The sequence below is a fragment of the Erpetoichthys calabaricus genome, chromosome 11 (genome assembly GCF_900747795.2).
Source record: "Erpetoichthys calabaricus chromosome 11, fErpCal1.3, whole genome shotgun sequence".
NCBI classification, from domain to species: Eukaryota; Metazoa; Chordata; class Cladistia; order Polypteriformes; family Polypteridae; genus Erpetoichthys; species Erpetoichthys calabaricus.
Genome location: NC_041404.2, coordinates 122,727,582 through 122,744,932, shown reverse-complemented (window position 1 = coordinate 122,744,932; position 17,351 = coordinate 122,727,582). Strand labels below are relative to the sequence as shown.

The 17,351-nt window shown below is 38.1% G+C and overlaps 1 protein-coding gene across 3 annotated transcripts; it reads left to right on the top strand.

The window, feature by feature from the left end:
- Positions 1 to 837: 837 nt before the first annotated feature.
- On the top strand, positions 838 to 16,790 carry eef2kmt (eukaryotic elongation factor 2 lysine methyltransferase). 3 transcript variants are annotated; one of them, XM_028813773.2, is made up of 8 exons: positions 838 to 1,063; positions 10,151 to 10,213; positions 12,390 to 12,470; positions 12,578 to 12,679; positions 12,833 to 12,966; positions 13,339 to 13,613; positions 15,452 to 15,601; positions 16,523 to 16,790. In XM_028813773.2, exons 1-8 carry the CDS (start codon positions 947 to 949, stop codon positions 16,621 to 16,623), a joined length of 1,023 nt encoding a protein of 340 aa, XP_028669606.1. In that variant the 5' UTR covers positions 838 to 946; the 3' UTR covers positions 16,624 to 16,790. The 3 variants fall into 3 exon arrangements, with proteins under 3 accessions (XP_028669606.1, XP_051790081.1, XP_051790080.1); XM_051934120.1 differs by lacking the exon at positions 838 to 1,063 and adding an exon at positions 4,321 to 4,953 and having other exon boundaries at positions 9,150 to 10,213; XM_051934121.1 differs by lacking the exon at positions 10,151 to 10,213.
- The last annotated feature ends 561 nt before the right edge of the window (positions 16,791 to 17,351 follow it).

Genomic DNA, 17,351 nt, shown 5'->3' with positions numbered 1-17,351 from the left:
ATCAATTTATTTATTTTTACTATTTTTAAGTTTTAGTCTGTTGGCCATGCTCTCTTTCTCAGGGGTGGGGGTTGATTTGTTTTCAATCCTATTTTTTGTAAAAATTGATCTATTTCTATGGAATGATTACAATAAAATCAATAAAATTAAAAAAAAAACAATTAGGCTCACGGAAAATTGCAATATTAGTTATTTTAACCTTTGGTCACACTTTAGTTTCTTGAAGGAAAAGATCCTGCTTGTAGTCTAGTAAGTCTTTTTTATGTATTAAAGTTTGTGTAAAAAAAAAAAAAAGGTTTACAGATTATAACAGCGCATTGATTAGTTCTTTTATATCCCCTAATCCAGTGCTTTTTCAAGTTGCCATGAATCCTCACCCGGCCGTTGTCTGTGTGGAGTTCTCCTTGTGCGGGTGTAAATGCGCCCTGCACATGACTTGCCATTATTTTAGTGATGGTCCTGCCTTGCAGTCCAGGCTGGCATCATCCTCTATGACACTGGTCTTCTTGTCCTCAACTACTCCTACTAGGCAAATTTAGTGGTGCCATTTAACAAGCATGTTGTTGAGATTTGAGAGGAAAATCCTAGCAAACATGTTGATAAAGCTTAACCTCCACGTCGACAGTGACTGAGTCAATATACAAATCTACCAGTAGTCTCCTGGAGGTGTGAACCAACGACGGTAAATTCTGTGCCACCGCAAAATCAGTTTTTGGTTTGCAATACACATAATAAATTAAAGATGGCAGCAGCGAGTCACATTGGCTAGTCATGGAGTTAAAAAAAGACTGCATTACCCACGAATCATTGGGCTTTTAGAATTTTTTTCCAGTGCTTTTTGGGTAATAGAATACTACTGAATCGGATGCTAAATGTTGGAGTTTCCTGTCATATTAGTATAAGCGGGTATTTGAATACTTGGATTTTCCATCATTAAATAACTGAAATGACAACACTGGCCAATGAAAAGACGTTCACTGTTTGCGAAGAGGACTGCGATCTCACCTCCATCTTTCACGTCTACTTTTTTGCAATGTGCCGTCTAAAGTCGTTTCCTTGGAGTGTAAGAGAAAGTCTCTTCATCTGTTTATCTTATTTTGAACACTTGTTTCTTTGTTTATATTTAGTTATAAAATGGGTACCTGAAATCGGTCAAAATCACCGGAGTAGGGTAAAGATACCGGTTATCGCATGCATGTAATCTTTTTAAACGGTCGGTAAAGTGAAATTGTACTTAGTTGATCGAGATGCTTATTTCTGGAATTTATTCTACAGTCGCGTAGGTGACGTTGGCGATTTTTTCTCCAAAAACCACGTCGGGTTATATTGAACATCAAGGCAACGGTGATCTCATTTTTCGATATTAAGGTACTTGTTAATAAAGAGTTTTCCTGTGAACAGAGTGGTCTGTTAATAAGCAACATTACACGGAATTGCTGAAGTGTCTGCGGTACGGCATCAGAGAAAAAAAAAGGCTGGAGAAGAGACTGCATTTTGCACCATGAGAGCGAGCTCACCTGCACCCACCGCCTTGCGAATCAAAGAGGTTGTGACCAAAAACAATGTGGCTGTTGCTTCACACCTCCGGTATTCGCCAGATCTCACTTCCTGTGACTTTTTCTGTTCATGTAATTAAAATCGATACTGAATGGAAGATGATTTGCTGCAGTGTTAAAAAATCCAGAAAGAAAAGCCGCTAACACGGTGACAAAAGATAAGTACGGGAAATGTGCCAAGGAAGGGCTTAGACACGTGTATAAACAGTGAGTGAAAGGGGATTACTGTATTGTAAGTTATTTAATAAAGTGTTTTTTGGCTGTTCCGGGAACTTTTGTGACCCCCGTCGCATGTGGGGCCTCAGTGTCAAGCTCGGAGACATTTTTCACAAGAATTACTTATGAACGCTTTGAAATCACTGCTTGTTTTGTTCGGCGCCTCCTTGCTCACCGGTATGAGAAAACACCCGTATATGATATTTTGTTGGACTAGATGTCTAGTTATGCAAGACGTCGAGCTTTTTGGGGTTACCCTGCAATTTTTGGCCCTCCTGATCCGAAAACCCAACTTTTGGATCGTATGTTGTACAAAAATACACCCTTATGATAGAGTAAACTGATCGGTGCCTTCCGCAAAAATGATCCGAAGAACCTGAAGCTGTGCACGTCACATCAACCGACCCCATGGGTTCACCCACTAATGAGATACGAGTAGTCAGTTACTAATCTTCATAAAACTTAGAACAAAAAAAAAATGGGGACCGGAAATATAGATACGTAAAGTATCGTTTTATGCTATTTCGAGGTTGCTGCTCACGAATATATGTTTGTTATTTTATTTTTTACCAGTGGTCCCATCCCTCTGAGAGCCACTTCCAGAAGGTTTAAAATAACACACTTCATACATAAGAGTACTGTTTTACACTATTTAAAGGTCAATGATTACCTATCTTTTTTTTGTTATCCTTCATTTGGGATCTAGCCGTCTTTGGACCTCTATCAGTGGGAGAGAAATTACTAATTTTTATTACAATCGACACCAATTTACCGCGGCTTACGCTAATTCAGACCTTTTTCTTTATACCAGCCGTGCGAAAAATGTACACACCTAGATATAATTGGGCTCAACCTCCTTGCCCAAACCCAAACCCCCGATAATCGCGAGTGGGTGTCCGGTCAAAGAGCGTGTGGGGTTGGGGCCTCCAGTGTGGTTTCGCGTCCTACAAGGATATCAAATCGTGTGGTCTTCTCTGCACTCTTAAAAATACGCGGTGTCAGAACAGTTCTTCAGAGAGATGCCATAGCGGGACCATTTTTGGTTCCCAAAAGACCCTTCTACATGACGGTTCCAGAAAGAACCCTTGTTTACAATTTCATAATTAGTTCATGTTTTACATAAAAGTATTTTGGCATAGGTAAAGTGAAATTCGTACTTGGAGTTTGAGTAATTTTCAGAAAAAAATATCCAAACAGTTAAATGGAGTGTGTACAAACAAGCAAAGGGTGCAAACAAGCAGTTAATTCCCAATTAATTTCTAACTTGTATGACAAATCAGGCTAAAATGCATCTCTGACTGCAGTGGTACCACCTTTCATTGAGAGGTTCACAGTTATGCATGGATTTTGCATACAGAGTATGAATCAACTAAGCCACAAACATTTTTTTAATGGTTAATGAACTGCTTTTAAAAAGATAATAGAATCAAAACTGCAATCAGGCTTATTCTGGTGAGAACATGGAAATTGCAATACAGTATACCTAAATAATTGATCATTTCACTGAGCTGCACGTGACAGGTTGTTTTGCTATCGGGCCATGTTCTATTTAATTTAAGTTATGGGTCAGATAAAACTTGACATAGTTCTTGGTTTATGGCTTTTGTCAATGTTCTATTATTTACTTCTGGTAGTTAATGCAGTTAGTATCCTAACCTAGTCCAGACATATTCACACCTTTGTAAAGAAGGCACAACAATGTCTTCACCACCTCAGAAGACTCAGGATTTCAAGCTGCCACCCCAATTGCTCAAGAACTTCTATAAATCCACCAACGAAAGTATTCTGACAGAAAACATTACATGCCTGGTTTGAGAATGGCATGCAGCAGGACCACAAAGCTCTGCAGAGAGTCCGTTCAGCTGAATGCATTACTGGGTGTGCATACTCAAACTGTCAGGACATTTACACCAAACAATGTCAAAGCAAGGCAAAGAAAATTACCAGTAATACCAGCCATCTTGACAATGGCCCACTGTCTGTGCTGCGGTCAGGTAAATGCTACCACTGCCTGCAGTCCAGTTCAGAGACTGAGGAGAAGCTTTTTCTGACAGTCCATGCGCATCTTGAATAAGGAAAGGATCTAGAATTACACAATGCCCTATTGTTAACTCTCTTACATTAAGTTATGCAAGTTATTTATTCAGTTGTTGTTTGTTATTTATTACAGAATTCTACTAATAATTTTTGATATACAGTACAGTAAAGTCATCCTGTATAAAGAAAGTGTCTATAATTACATGATGCCCTTTTGTTAGTTCTCTTGCATTGTTATGCAAGTTATGCAAGTTATTGAGTTATTTATTCGGTTGTTGTTTATCACATTTATATTTATAATTTTTGATATTATAAAGTCATGTATTATTGTTACTGTCTTTTTATACTCTTCCATTGTAGTTGAGCAGCTAAGCATTTCATTACATATTGCACTGTATGTGTAATTTGTATGTGACAAATAAAATTTGATTTGATATATAGGATGATAAAATATTTAAGACAGGCCTTGGACATTAGTAAAAGTAAATGAAATGAAGTAAGCTAAAGGTGAATATACCGTCCCATATTATCTATAACAAAATATTAGAGCATCAGTTTTTACAGGCTTGAAGAGACCTGTGTAGGACAATAATTACACCCTGCCATCTTTGTGCTCATTCAGTAGTAGGTAATTACAGACCATCTGTGCGGAAGTCCCAAAATGAGTAGAACGCAAACACCAGAAGGTGTTTTCCATGTGCAAACATAAGCGGGCAATTGAGGTATCTATGATGGCAAGTGGTAATCATGACATTGGCAGTGATGCATGACTGTTGCTATTCTGTGACGTCAATACATGGTGAGTGAGAATAGGTTGTAGTATAATGCAGGCTCTGAAAATGTCTGATTTTTAAAAAATACCTAAATGCAACACATTTTTAAACTCTGAGCTAAAAAATGTTTACTTTGTCAACACTGCTTAGAAATTCACTAAATGACTTTGCATTATAAATCTTCGCATTTCTGGTTTCCTATAAAGCAAATAGTTTGGAGTATGGGGCAAGGAAGCTGCTTTTTCACATATACTACTCAATGTGATGGGTTACACTTTTCTCTAGTGACTTGTCACAGGCACCTGCCAACAAAAAAAAAAAAAAAACAGGTTCTCTCAGTGGAATTTCGGCTCAAAGAAAATGCAAGAATAGTAATTAAACTAGGGGGCTCCGCCCCCTGCTCGCTTCGCTCGCCAACCCCTGGCGTTGGGATATGAGAAAGAGTCAGATGTATGAATTAGATATAGAATAGTGTGCAGCTTTGGATGATGCCCATAGAAATAACAAATAGAGTGTTTGTCATATATTAATGTTTTATTGGAATATTTCTTTGTATACAACATTAGTAGTAAAGATGGTGTCTTGTCCTTGAATGAGTCTTCCTTGGCATGGATTATTTATAATTTTAACTTTAACGTCAGATGAACGGCGAACACGTGAGAAGGCAACATAAAGTTGTCCATGTCCAAAAACGGGTTCAGAGAGGTAGATGCCAACCTTGTCCATGGTTTGTCCTTGTGATTTGTTGATGGTCATGGCAAATGCAGGTTTAATGGGGAACTGTCGGCGTTTCAATGTAAAAGGTAATTCTAGCTCAGAACTTGTAAGGTCAATTCTAGGAATGAGAACAGTATTGTTAGCATGTGATCCTGTAAGAACTGTCGCTTGAATAACATTGCGTGTCATGGTGTTGACGACTAACCGTGTGCCATTGCATAAACCCTGTTTTGTGTTAAGGTTTCTTAATAGCATGATTATTGTTCCGTTTTTAAGGGCAAGATCGTGTTGTGGTAATCCGGCAGGGTTAATAGTGTTCAAATATTCTAAGGGGAAATTTATATGTTCATTGTCGTCATCAGAGTCAACTTTGTCTGAGCTTAGAAAGATCTGTGTCTCTCCAGGAAGTAATGAAATGACTTGGTTATTAATGTGATTAACATTAATATTTTTTGGACATAATATAGTGCGTTGTGTTAACAGGGGTATTTGGTCTAATGTGATTGCTGTTCCAAATATCTCTTTTACTAAGTCGTCTGAGATAAAGGATTGTGGAATGGAAATAATATCTGGGTGAAGTCCATCTGTATTTGTGAGTGTACCATTTCCCAGTTGTATTAGCCAACTGTTATATTCTGGATCTGGACATCGCATGTTTTATACCAACTGTATTGTTTTAAAGCAATGCCAATTGTCTGCGTATTTTAAGGTGGACTGAACAACAGCTGAGCGCATGGCATGTGGAACAATAGCTAAGCATTGTCTAAAATCTCCTCCTAATAAAAGAACTTTTCCTCCAAAGGGAATATTATTATTCATCAATGTTTGTAGAAGTTTATCAATGGTGTTGAGTAAGCGACTGGATGCCATTGTACATTCATCAATAATTATCAGTTTTGCAAGACGGATGTCTCGGGCATTGCTACTGTGAATGTTCATAGTGGATACTGATGTCTCTGTGATTGGGACCGGTATTTTGAATATTGAGTGACATGTACGACCATTTATTAACAGATTTGCTGCCACTCCGGAGGATCGCAGTCACTGTTAATATGTTTCCTTTTCTGCAGTTGAACGGTTAATAGTGCTTTATTGTAAGGAGATCCACCTATGCTGTCTAGTGTGAAGGTGTTGACGTTCACTTTAGAATATGTGGCTTTGGGTGTCACTTCTTATGGATGTGTGTGTGTGTGTGGGGGGGGGGGTGAGGATTGTTGTTGCGCGAGCGTCTTCTTTCTTTTTGTGTTCCTGTGTCTTGTTTGAATCCCCCTCTTTGTGTGTGTCCCGTCCGTTGCTTGTAGGGTCTGTGGGGTAGGCTTCGCTCGCCAACCCCTGGTGTTGGGAATGACAAAGAGCGTGATGTATGAATGAGATATAGAATAGTGTGACGGTGTAGATGATGCAAATAGAAATCAAACAATAAAGTGTGTGGCACAGTGTAAAGGTTTATTTGAAAATTTCTTTGTACACGCCGTTTAAGTGTAAAAGGTAATTCCAGCTCAGAACTTGTAAGGTCATTTAAGATGGTTATTGTTGTGATCAGAGTCAAGTTTGTCAGAGCTTAGAAAGAGTTGTGTCTCTCCAGGAAGTAATGGAATGACTTGGGTATTTATGTTTTCCACATTAATATTTTTTGGACATAATATAGTGCGTTGTGTTAAAAGGGGCATTTGGTCTAATGAGATTGCTGTTCCAAATGTCTCTGTAACTAAGTCGTCGCAGATAAAGGCTTGAGGAATTGTAATAATATGTGGCTGAAGTCCATCTGTATTGGTGAGTGTACCATCTCTCAGTTGTAATAAGCAATTGCTATGATCTGGTTCTGGACATCGTATCTTTTTTACTAACTGTATCTTTTGAAAGTAATGCCAATTGTCTGCGTATTTTAAGGTGCACTGAACAATAGCTGAGTGCATGGCATCTGGAAGAATAGCTAATCACTGTCTAAAATCTCCTCCTCATAAAAGTACCTTTCCTCCAAATCGAATATTATTATTCATAAACGTTTGTAGAAGTTTATGAATGGTGTTGAGTAAGTGACTTCATGTCATTGAACATTCATCAATAAACAACATTTTTTCAAGACGGATGTCACGTGCAGTGCCACCGTTAATGTTCATAGTGGATACCGATTTGTAGGATCTAATGTAGTTGATAAAGATTTAACTTTCAGGTACATCGTCAGTTATAAGCTTCTGTAGATATTCAGTATATGAATGTAAAGAAGGCAGTCTAATTTGACCCTTTTGACAACAACGTGTAAATGTATAACTTGTATTGCCAGTTGTTTCTTCAGGGAAGTGAACTGAATGACAATGATTGCAAATGACATTCATTAATCCGAATGAATTTTCCTGGTGTATGTTTTCCTTGTGCCGTTTGAGAGGCGCGTTGTTGCATGTGTAGTATTTGGGACGTGTTGTTTTGGAGCTGTAATCGATTTGCCTGTGCTGTGTGAGAAGCCCGTTGTAGCCTTCGCTGCCATTAACGTATGTCTGAGACGGGAGGTGTTTCGTTTTGAATCCGTGCCTGTTGCGATGCAACACTTTGATTGATAGATTGCGTAATGTGGATCTGGGATGTAGATTTGTGCATATTTGCGTTGTTGATTTGTTTCAGGGTGCACTGTTCCAATGCGATGCAGTATTTGTGCACATATGCGAAAGCAGTATCGTCCATTGCCTTTTGGTGGCCTGATATTTACTCCGGTATATGCAAAAGCAAATGAACTATTGTAGGATTGCAGTTCATAAAGTTTTTACTTTTAGGTACATCGCTAGTTAGAAGCTTTAGTTGAGCTTTGCGTTTTTGGAGTCGAGACATTTTTTCTTACGGATGTGTGGGGGGGATCGTTGTTGCGCGAGCGTTTTGTTTCTTTTTGTGTTCCTGTGTCTTGTTTGAATCTCCCTCTTTGTGTGTGTCCCGTCCCTTGCTTGTAGGGTCTGTGGGGTGGTTTTGTGTTCTTTTTTTTGGTCTTCCATGGGCTTGTTGAATCCCCCTCTTGGTGTGTGTCCCGTCCCGTCCCGTCCCGTGCCTGTAGGGTTGGGGGGGGGGGGGGGGGGTATGGTCGTGCCTTGCTATTGTGCGCTCGTCTGTTCTTTTTTTTTGGTGTGTTTAGTTTCGTGTGCAATGTGTTTCGTGCTTTCCCCTCTTTTGAGTACTCTTTCCCCTCGTTTGAGTACTCTTTTATGTGCCTTTTCCTTATTTTGGTGCTTGTTGAGCCTCATTTTTGTGACTCCTTTCTGTATGTGCTCACTCCTGTTTTCTGTGCTCTTGTCGGACTCTTTTTGCGCCTGCGTCTCTCGCGGCCCCTCATCCGCCTCTCTCCCCCTCTTTGTGTGTGTCCCGTCCCTTGCTTGTAGGGTCTGTGGGGTGGTTTTGTGTTCTTTTTTTTGGTCTTCCATGGGCTTGTTGAATCCCCCTCTTGGTGTGTGTCCCGTCCCGTGCCTGTAGGGTGGCGGGGGTATGGTCGTGCCTTGCTATTGTGCGCTCGTCTGTTCTTTTTTTTTTGGTGTGTTTAGTTTCGTGTGCAATGTGTTTTGTGCTTTCCCCTCGTTTGAGTACTCTTTAATGTTTTTTTTCCTTATTTTGGTGCTTGTTGAGCCTCATTTTTGTGACTCCTTTCTGTATGTGCTCACTCTTGTTTTCTGTGCTCTTGTCGGACTCTTTTTGCGCCTGCGTCTCTCGCGGACCCTCATCCGCCTCTCTCGCCCTCTTTTGTCCGCCTTTCTCGGGTCCTCAGCCGACTCTCGCGGACTGTTTGTTGCGCCGGCGCAGTACGTCTTTTTGCAGCTACGGCCCATGGCCGGATGTGCCTGCGTCCATCATCCGGTTTAGCATTCTCGGTTAGTAATATGGATATCATCTGGAATAAATGTGCTCTCCTCCCTTGACTGTAAGCCACTATGATTAAATTAGATCTCGGCAACCAGAAAACAAAACTATGAAACACCTTATAATTTTTCATCTAAGCCTGTAGGTTTTTCCATAACGCAACCTAGAAACAAAGTTACCTCAAATGTCCAATCTTTAACTCAAGTTTGTTTCCATGGAAATGGAGGGAGACATTCTGAAATGATATCTTTGAGTAGAATGTTTTAAATATGGACTGTTTCAATAACAGATATCTTCATAACGGAAATAATAACTAATTAGATATTCTTAAGGAGATCCCACTCTGTATTCTAAGCATCCAACAATAGATATTTACATTTTTTCATTTAGGTGATGTTTTATCCAAGTTCACTGAGGGCTCAAGTAAAATTGTTTATATATTTTTGTACACCATGATGTCTTTGACTATTAACTGAGAACTAACAAAAAACAGGAGACAAAGCTGAAGGTAGCAGAGTTAAAGATGCTAAGCTTTGCATTGGGTGTGACGAGGATGGATAGGATTAGGAACGAGTACATTAGAGGGTCAGCTCAGGTTGGATGGTTTGGAGACAAAGTCAGAGAGGCAAGATTGTGTTGGTTTGGACATGTGCAGAGGAGAGATGCTGGGTCTGCTGGGAGAAGGATGCTAAGGCCTAAGTGGAGGTTTATGGATGTGGTAAGAGAGCAAGATGCAGAGGACAGGAAGATATGGGAAAAGGTAATCCACTGTGGCAACCTCTAATAGGAGCAGCCAAAAGAAAATGAAGAACTGAAAGACTATTGCTATAACCTACATCTGAAATCTGAAAATACTGATGAGAAACTCAATGTATACATGAAGTTGTTAGTCAAAAGGGTGATATCAATTAAGCCATTGCCTGATTTTTCATTTTCCAGAAGAAAATGTTAATGGCATTTCCACATATCTTTAAATTTGGCATAAGAATGTTTAAAAGAGGCTTTCTTATTTTCCAGGAGCTTGAAACTTACCTGAGGGACTCCGCTTCTTCAGCTTTATTGTCACAGATCATAAGCAAGGTAAACGTCATGTTTCTATAAACGCCTTCCTTCAGAGTTTTAGGTGAAATTACTGTTGTGATTTTGAAGGTAATGTGTAAAATCAAGTCCTGGTATTTTTTAAATGTATCCATGTATCTGAGGATATCATCCAGATTGCGTATCTGTACCTCATCATCCCAGCTTCATTTATTTATTCTAAATGCACCAAGATAAGCACAAGGGAATTCATGCAAGCACCAAACTATAAATATCATGTTGGGATTTTTTTTCAATTCTCCTCAGTAAGATAAAAAGAGTACACAAAAAATATGAAGAAAGTATTACGTTTACCGAAAGTGAAAAAGATCACAAGAAATTGCATCAAGAAGTATGTATTGCAGTATAGGGAGGCGCAGAAGAAGTATACGTTTGGGTCATCATGATATCAGATGTAGCATAGAACGGTTGATCTTTGGCTTTTCAGAATCTGGAGGTGGCATTCATTATTCTAATATGAATTTGTAGGCTATTCTGACACTGCTTTTCCATACATGATAGGCAGGAGCAGAAGCAGCCTATGGATAGTTCTCAGCAGTGGCATCAAGTTACAAACAGTAAATGGCAGCTATAGAGTTCTGATTGATTCACATTGAGTGTCAGTGGTCTGGAGCAGTATATGACCTTATTTCCTGGAAGGCTAGTGAGCCATTGCAGAGTTTGGAATCCTATACAGGCTGAGACTTTCGGCCATTGCATCAACATATGAATGGATGCAGTTTTAACCTATAATTATTTTGAAATGTCGTATACCAGGTTACTATGATGCCAGTGCTGGCAGGACAGAGATAATAAACTTGAACTAACAGTTTTGTTAAGGAAGTGATCAGTTATAGGTATGACAGGATAATCTACAGGAATGGAAACTGATGCAGTGCTACTTGGTTGGAAATATTTAGTCATGCATGCAGAAATATTCATTAGCTAGGCCAGCCTGCCTGGAGATACCTGTTTTTCTGTCAGAAGAAATTAGAGGTGGTTGTTACCAGAATAACTGTTGCAGACCAAAAACAAGAAAGAGTGAGGATATAGTTAAGCTATGTGCAATGCAAAAAAGGAGGAACCTTAGAGCACTGAGAAACTCAGTTGGACAGACTGTTTCACAATGAGGCAGTTTATTCTCCATGTATTGTAAGAATTATAGCAGTTCCGGTCAATTTGTCAGGGATGACAGAACAATCAACAAGGGTGATGGTGGGACAGCTTTGATGGATTGAATGGCTTCAAATAGCAGCCATAAGATTATCTCATTAAAATACTTTGATTGATGTATAACTGGCTAACATTAAGTACAGGTTTATTCAGTCCAAAATGAAGCAGATTGGTCTGTTGAGCAAGGACATAGTTGAATGTTCCTTATCTAGGAGATTATTTTGACAGAAATAAAGTGAGCTGTTTATGTAGAGTATATTTCAGTCCTTGAGAGTGTAGGAAAGAGAGAATTTATATTTGTGGAATACAGATAGATCAAGGGAGAATTTTTGCAGTAAAGGACTGACATAAGTCTGCTTGATAAAAGTGGTAAAGAAATTTGAAATAGCAATAAAATGAATGGAAGGAGGTCTGAAAGAGAGTGGATGTGATGACAGGGGTACAGGATTTTCACAGTGAGAGAGAAGTAAATCATATAAAGGAGTAAAGGAGGAGAGTAGAGGTCATTGTAGAACTATGGCTGACAAAGTAGGGGCTAGGTTGTGTCTTAAGGGTTTAATCGTTTATACATATCTGCCATCTTGCAGTTGCAGAATCATCTACAGAATGTGAGGATGGTGGAGAGGAATAATGGAGAGTAGCACAGAGCTGAAAAGAGTTTGGGAGTGAGGGGCTATTGGCAACAGATGATTTTAAGATGAAAAAATGGGTTTCTCAGAGGTTAATTACAGTTGAAGTGGATTTTAATTTGTCATGCTATGTGGAAAGATCTTCCTAATGCCTTGATTTCCATCATTTCATCTTTGTATGTAGTTGTTCTCTTGGAGTTGCATGTGCCAGAAACTGGATACATGTCACAGGACATCAGCACCTAAATTGTCTTTGGAACCCTTTAGTGATACTAACTGTAGTGACTAATGAAATGTTGACAGATTATATTACGTGGTCTTAAAATGTGATGTAGCCTAATGTATTATTCTTTAAAGACTGTTTTATTATCTTTTAGACTGTCTGCCATCCCATATGCAAAAGCAGGCCACCATCTAACCAGTATCAAAGACTTTTCCTGTCTGAATTAATTAAAAGGGTAATTTTCAGTTCACTTTCTTCAGAGCCCTATTGCTTTGCTGTTGTTTATTTCATGATTGGGTCAATCTGCAACATTTGAAAATGGTGTGATTATGCACTTCACAGCATGAAACTACAGCATCTGAACCACTTGATGAGCTCTATGATGCTTTGGCAGAGGTTCTTAGACTGGAGGAGCAGGCCCAGTGTCATAAAAGCTACCGTCTGGTATGTCAATGCTTTAACTTGGACAACCCTAAAAGATATATCACAGGTTTAAAGTGTAAAAAGTGGCCACCTTCCATGTGTCTTTAGACAGATCCTTACATTAAAAGTGTTGGTAGGCTTAGCATGATTTAAAACTTTTTTGTTCTTTGACAGCCTACAGGTGATTTTGTCAGTTTGATCGAGAACCAGGCTGTCATTTCTGAAGGCACAACAGGCCTGGTTACATGGGAGGCTGCTTTGTGCTTGGCAGAATGGGCCATGGAGCACACAGATATTTTCCAGGGCAGGTAAGATTTGGTGGCATTTGAAACTGTGGGAGTACAGTTAACAGCCCAAATGGCATTTCATATTTGATAACCTTATTATTGGCATCCTTATCCATAAAGGAAGAGCATGTGAGTATGTGAACTTTGCATGTAGGGTAAACTGAAGGCAAAGTGCAAACAAAGAAAAAATGCTCTGTCTATATTCCCTTATACTAGTGCCACTCACAGTTACTATGGTATTTGACATTTTGTCACTGAAACCAAATTAAATGTGCTAGAATTTTTATCTCAAGATGTACACTAAATTTCACTTTTAAAGACTGGTAGGTCTTCTGTCTTAAATTGTGTAGGTTAATAACTGAGATCTCCTCTGTGCCTTTTGTACACATGCAGGTCAATACTTGAGCTTGGGAGTGGAATGGGTTTGACTGGGATTACGGTGTGTAAAATGTGCAGACCCCATAAGTATATCTTCAGTGACTGTCACCCCAATGTGCTTCGTCAGCTCCAAAGAAACCTCTCTCTGAACAATCTGGCCATTCAGGAGTTTGCTAGTACAGGTGCTTCAAATACGTCTGGGGTACAAATTATGGTGAAGAATTTGGATTGGGAGGTTGCATCTCAAGAGCACTTCAAGGATCTATGTGTAGATGTTGTTATAGCATCAGGTAAGCAAAAGAGAAATTTACTGCCGCTAGCTGGACTGGAGTGTGATGTAAAGTTTGTAAAAATAAATAAATAAATAAAAAATCACCCTTTCACTTTCCACATTACTAAATTCATTTAAACAGCCATTTCAAATCACCCTTTCACTTTCCACATTACTAAATTCATTTAAACAGCCTTTTCAAATTTAAATATTCTTATGAATTTGAGAATCCATATTTTCATACCTTAATAAGTTACAAAGTGTGAAATTTGTTACCACATCAAATTGAAGGTATCTTGAAGTTATTTCCTCAGTTCCTTTAATTTTTTTGTCCATGGTTCTCGGAATGTTTGTATGAAATTTATCCTTAACAAGTTTCCAACTGTGTCCCTGTGTTCATGATAAACTCCTTTTAAAACAGCATTCTCAATCCACTGCACTAATTCCCTTCATAATTTTAAACACTACCTCTTAATCTCCTTTTGATTAAACTGAATAGGCTCAGCTATTTTAATCTTTCTTCATAACTCATCTCCTGCAGTTCTGGAATCAACCTTGTCACTCTTCTCTGTACTTTTTTTAGTGCTTCCATGTAGCTGAGAGACTAAAACTATAGGCAATATTCCAGATGAGGTCTTACCAGTGTGTTACAAAGCTTGAGAATAACATCCTTAGACTTGTACTCTATATATTGTGCTATATAACCTAACATTCTGTTAGCTTTCTTAATGGATTCTGAACACTGTCTGAAAGTTGATAATGATGAGTCCACAACGACTCCTAAATCCCTTTTATATGGTGTACTCTCAGGTTTCAGACCTCCCATTGTGTATGCAAATCTAACATTTTTTGTTCTTACATGTAATACATTACATTTACTTACATTAAATTTCCTCTTCCATAATTCTGCCCAAACCTGTATGCTTTCAAAGTCCCTCTGTAATGATTCAACCAATTCTAGAATATCTGTCAATCTACCTAGCTTGGTGTCATCTGCAGTCTTAACCAGCTTTTAACCCTTAGCCCCACTCTATCTGGCCTTACTTCTTCAACCCACTGCATAGATACATTTATGGCCATTGTTTGTGTTGTACAGTATATGCAGATATATGATCCAAGAGCCTTTTCCTTATTTGAATGTTAACATTTGGAATATATACAGCTGCTTCAGCATTATGTTTTATATGATCTTTTGAATCAACTGTAAAAATATTCAAAACACTATAATAATTCCTATTAAAATACTGATTCACAATTACTTCAATAGGCAGAAAACCACCATTTGTCTTAATGTCTTTCTGTAATCCCAAAGCAACTTCTGGCTGGGGAAATAATCATGGGGGAATTGCAGACATGGCCACTGTTGGATTCAAAACAATATTTGACACACCCATCATCTCAGAATTGTTTGAACTCATCCATCCAAAACTATGAACATTTTTCTTGTGATGTTCCCAACTTTCTTGCATCACTTTTATAACAGGACTATTTGTTTTATGGCCTGATTACATTCAGAATTATTACCTAATGATTAATGATCTTTGAAATTTGAATTAAAGCACAAATCTTGACAATCTGATTATTTTCATTCATAATTTATTTTCCATTCCTATTTTCCATACATCCCAAAAATTGAAGTAATTACCCAGTCACTTATAAGTAGAAAAGAATGATGAACTTGATACAGACACAGCCAAAAAGAAGCCTCTTGATACTAGGGATATTTCATGAGGTGCCATTTTTGTCTTGGAACATGATGTTAAGGAATGTTAATGAATCGTAGTATATACTGCTTGTAACTGTCAGTTGATAATCAGATTATTTTTTTTATACTGTATTTCTATATTTATTTTATAGATGTAGTTTACGATCCTGAAATTGTTCCTTGCTTGGTTAAGCTTTTGTCACAGTTTCTGATCTGTGCAGAGAAAGACAAAGTTCCAAATATGTACATAGCATCGACAATCCGCAATCATGAGACCTATGCCTCCTTCAGAAGAGAACTAGGTAAGCTGAACATTACAAAAGCCAGTATGCAAGGTTTATGTTAGCATATTTAGCTGTGTTCCTTTTACATCTCAGATGCAAGATGCCCTGATGCTTAAAGTTTAATGGGTTTATTATTAACAGTGAGCAAGTAATTTAACCTGTCTGCATATTAATTGTACTGTACGTTGTGCATCTCTTCTTTAAAATTTAAAAAAATATATGAAGTATAACTTTATCAGTTACATTTTATAAGTGTTGATTATAAATAATCAAATTTGTCTCATATTATAGATGTTGTTTTTTTTTTCCTTAAAATAAACAATTTAAAAGGCTAGCTGAACTAATTTTAAAATGTTTAACGTTCCTAACCTCTGTGATGGGCATTTTGAGGGATGAATGTGCTTTCATTCATTGAGTTCATAGGTTGATAACAAAGTAATACATTCATATATCACCGCCTTCTCAGTCATTAAAACTGTGTGCAAGTGATCATATTATGGTACAGCCTGGCACATCTTTTTCCACTTCTGTTACCATGTAAACGTTTGAATGATTAAGCTGATATCTGGATTTAAGATGCTGGTGCACTTTTTTGACATGGTACTTTAAAGTTGTTCAGGTAACTTGTGGTAGTTTTTACATGCAATTGACTGACTTCATATTGGCACTGCATTTTTTGGTCACCACATATATATTGTACATCTCAGCGTAATAGTGTAAATTTTCTCTGAGCACAATTTTACAATTGTAAACATCAAGCAATTTATTATTCCTTAATTATTCAAATATACTGTATACTTTTTCGTTCAGTCTTCTGGTGAGATACAACATAAGGTTTGTAAATAACAAAAGTACATTTAGAAATGAGCTTAAACCAAAACATATTTATTGTTGTTCAACCTCCATTAAAGAAATTGTCTAATTTATTCTGTTTTACAGAAGCATCTGGTATCAGACAGAACATCATTCCAGGACCAAGAAGACGGGTTTTCCCCTATGATAGATCCTCACAAATAGAATTAATTAAGTTGCATTTATAATAAAAAATAAAGATAAAACTGTTGAATTTTGTTTAGCATTAAATAAGTCCATTTGAGCATCAAAAACAGTGGTGACCTTCCATTTGGATAAAGTGGTGGTTAGGAGTTGGTGATATATCACTTAATCCAATGGACCCGATGAAATTCTTCTTACAGTATTGATTTCTGTGTGGATAATACACTTCCAACTGACTGTGTTTTTCAACAATGACAAACAATGGATTACTAAGGAACTGAAGAACATAAGGAATAAAGAAGAACAGGGCTTTCAGGTCTTGGGATGAAAAAAATCAAGTGTGTGTAGTTAGAGGTGGAAAAGTAACTTCAAGATGAGACAAATAATTGCCAGAACAAGCTAGAGTTCAAAGTACAGCAGAACTGTGTGATGGAAATGTGGATTGGGATGAAGGACATAACCGCTATATACAGGCCGGTAATCAAGTGATGATGGCAAATTAAAGCAGGGTCAGTGAGAGAAATCTGTCTCTCCTCCACCACTGATGCCTGTGTATGCTGCACAGTTGCCTGCACCCTGCTCTCCTTACTGTAAAGTTTGTTGTGGCTGATCAAGCAATAAAAACGATGGTGAAGTCCTGCACAGACAAGACAGTTGAGTCCAATGGCATCAGTAAGAGGGCACACAAGGCATGAACAAATCAGCTCTGGGGGGTACTACAGCACTATTCATCCTTGCTCTGAATCTGCAGAGGGAGTCACAGATGTGAAAG